Genomic DNA, 2,500 nt, shown 5'->3' on the forward strand with positions numbered 1-2,500 from the left:
CAGAGTCTTGACTAGCAAAGGTTTGGGTTTCGCCGGTTGGAACAAGAAGCAGTGTCTTGGTAAAAGCGAGAAATTCATCCATCGTGCGAGAGACGGTTTCTTGCAGGGAAGTTTTGACCGCAGTGTAAGAGATGTCACCGCCCAGACAAAGACCCAGAATAAAACCCAAAAGGAAGATTTTCGGCGCCAAGTGCTGACGTCCTCTATAAAACCTTGAATTTGGCTATTTCACGTTGTTGTTTTGCTGATGACGGCAAAGAAATGAACAAAAGTGAAAAACGCACGCGCAGGGCGTGCAAAGCTATTGTTTTTGCGGCAGGTACAAAACACAGGTCACAGGGCACAGGTCACAGGTCATTGTTTTACTAATACAGAATGTATCCTAAACATTCATGAAAGCTAACCTTAGGCATAATTAGGCCTAAACAAATGGTTAGCTCTTATGAATGTTTAGGATACTTTCTGTATTGGTAAAACAATGACCTGTGCCCTGTGCCCTGTGTTTTGTGCCTGCCGATTGTTTTTGCCCACAAAAGATGCAAATTTGTGATGTTCTCGTTGCCGTCGCCGTTGTCTTTGCTAAAGCTCTCTAGTGGAATCATGGGACAGGAAAAGGAAGAACGCGTGCGTTGTCCATGTGGGCAAACCGTCTGGAAGAAAGATACGAGCGGAGATCGTGAAATACCTCTTTCTTTGTTGAAATTTGTGAAAGGGCGTCTCTTTCCATGGATGACGGTAGAACATACTTTCGAAGTTCACCCATTTAATTTTGTAGAAATTACTCGAACGCAGTCGGTAGCTAGATTTTGTTTAAAACAGGCGTTCCAGGGTAGAGTGTTGGTCGATCTGACGAGACACCTTTCAATTATCAATTGAGGGTACCTCATTTGGGTCGTCGATTGTGCATGGCTGTTTTTTAGGATGTTGCCCACGAGATTCGACGAGAAACAACGTTTTCACGAAACGAGATTGCGAAGCGAAGGTGTTTTGGGGTTAGAAATTACCTGCATTGACGACAATAAGTACGTGGCTTCTTACGAAATGTGTCCCGGTCTCTGGGAAGAACGTATCTTTCAATTTGGGCAATTCAGTAAATTAACATACTGAGTGCTGGTCACGTTGACTGGGTCGCAGAGTGTTAATTGGTTTTTTCTTTTTGTTTATCCTCGTATCACGCGACGGTGTGCTATCGTGTTATTTTTCTTTGTAAATGTAACTTTAAATCAATTTAAGAAAAAAATACATACATGACGCTTCCCACTTTATCTTTGTGATATCTTATTAAAAGAACCTTTGAGAATCCTATTCGTTGCCATGACGATCACGCTGCACCCCACCTGCCGCCATCTTGTGACCCCACTCTCCCCACCCCCTGCGGGGGGAAAACCACACCCATCTTAGGGGCAAAGTTGACTTCTTCAGACTGTCAACTAAAAATCTTACGAGGTTTGGACCCTACATGTACATACTACTCCTCGGGTTATTATAAAAAGAAAACACATGAAAACAAGCTTTCCAATGCACAGCCAATTGCTTTTTTAACTCATCAGCCTTGCATCAATGACTTCACCAAATTTGGATTCATGCTAGCACTCCTTGAAAAATGACTACAGTGCGACAGACATCTGGATCCGATGACAACTGAGCGAAGAGGCTAGAATCATGGACATGCTAAATTTTAACCAGCCCTACTCTAGTGATCAAGGTTATGCATAAATCCCTTAAGGAATGTATGATGTCAATGCATATTTTGGAATAATAATTATTATTATAATATCAAAATGTTTCACACCTTTTCACCTTGTTTGTCCGCGAGTCCAGTGAAAATGACTCGAGGGTTGCTTTCGCCAGCAAGCTTCTCCTGACGCAAAGATGGACTTTGACTTTCAAAAATGAATGGCTCCTTCCCACACCTGCTTTTCTTCGCTGGTGTTTCCTCAACTTCCTTAACATGACAAGATTCTTAAGTTGGTAACTATTACCTATTGGGCACTTTTGCACCTATTGGTGGAAAGCAAGAGATGATGAGGTAAGAGAACGGATCCCCCATACATTGGCGTCTTCCAATGACAGTTTTTTAAAATCTAATTTTAGCTACACAGGTATTCTTAGAGAGGCACCTGATTGGCCAGTCGTAATGACGTTATGAAATTTTAGATCTGTGTGGCATTGGGAACAAGAACTTAAACTACCTTTGCGAAACTAAAAAACTATGATGGGCATCCGTTCTCTTTCATACCTCATCCTCTCTCGTGGAAAGCGAGCGATCTCACCAGTGCACTGAGTCTCCTCCTCCTGGCTGCAGTTGTTCAAACGATGGATAGCGCTATCTGTCGGATAAATCAATATCCACTAGATAACTCAATTGATTTTGCTAGTGTTTATCCCCTGGATAGCGCTATCCATCGTTTGAACAACTGGGGCCTGGTGTCCAGGATCTGTGACAACGTACAGAACCTGGAATTTCTTTTTTGGTGTTTGATCAATTTTTGCATGCTTT

General features: G+C 42.4%; 1 protein-coding gene across 1 annotated transcript in view; it reads right to left on the reverse strand.

Moving 5' to 3' along the window:
- Positions 1 to 2,500, reverse strand: part of LOC137974977 (mediator of DNA damage checkpoint protein 1-like) — a 31,782-nt gene that overhangs the window by 7,413 nt on the left and 21,869 nt on the right. Inside the window, exon 19 of the mRNA XM_068822003.1 lies at positions 1,793 to 1,945. Coding sequence (XP_068678104.1) covers positions 1,793 to 1,945 — 153 coding nt within the window. The remainder of the gene's footprint in view (positions 1 to 1,792; positions 1,946 to 2,500) is intronic.

The sequence above is a fragment of the Montipora foliosa genome, chromosome 11 (assembly GCF_036669935.1).
Source record: "Montipora foliosa isolate CH-2021 chromosome 11, ASM3666993v2, whole genome shotgun sequence".
Taxonomy (NCBI): Eukaryota; Metazoa; Cnidaria; class Anthozoa; order Scleractinia; family Acroporidae; genus Montipora; species Montipora foliosa.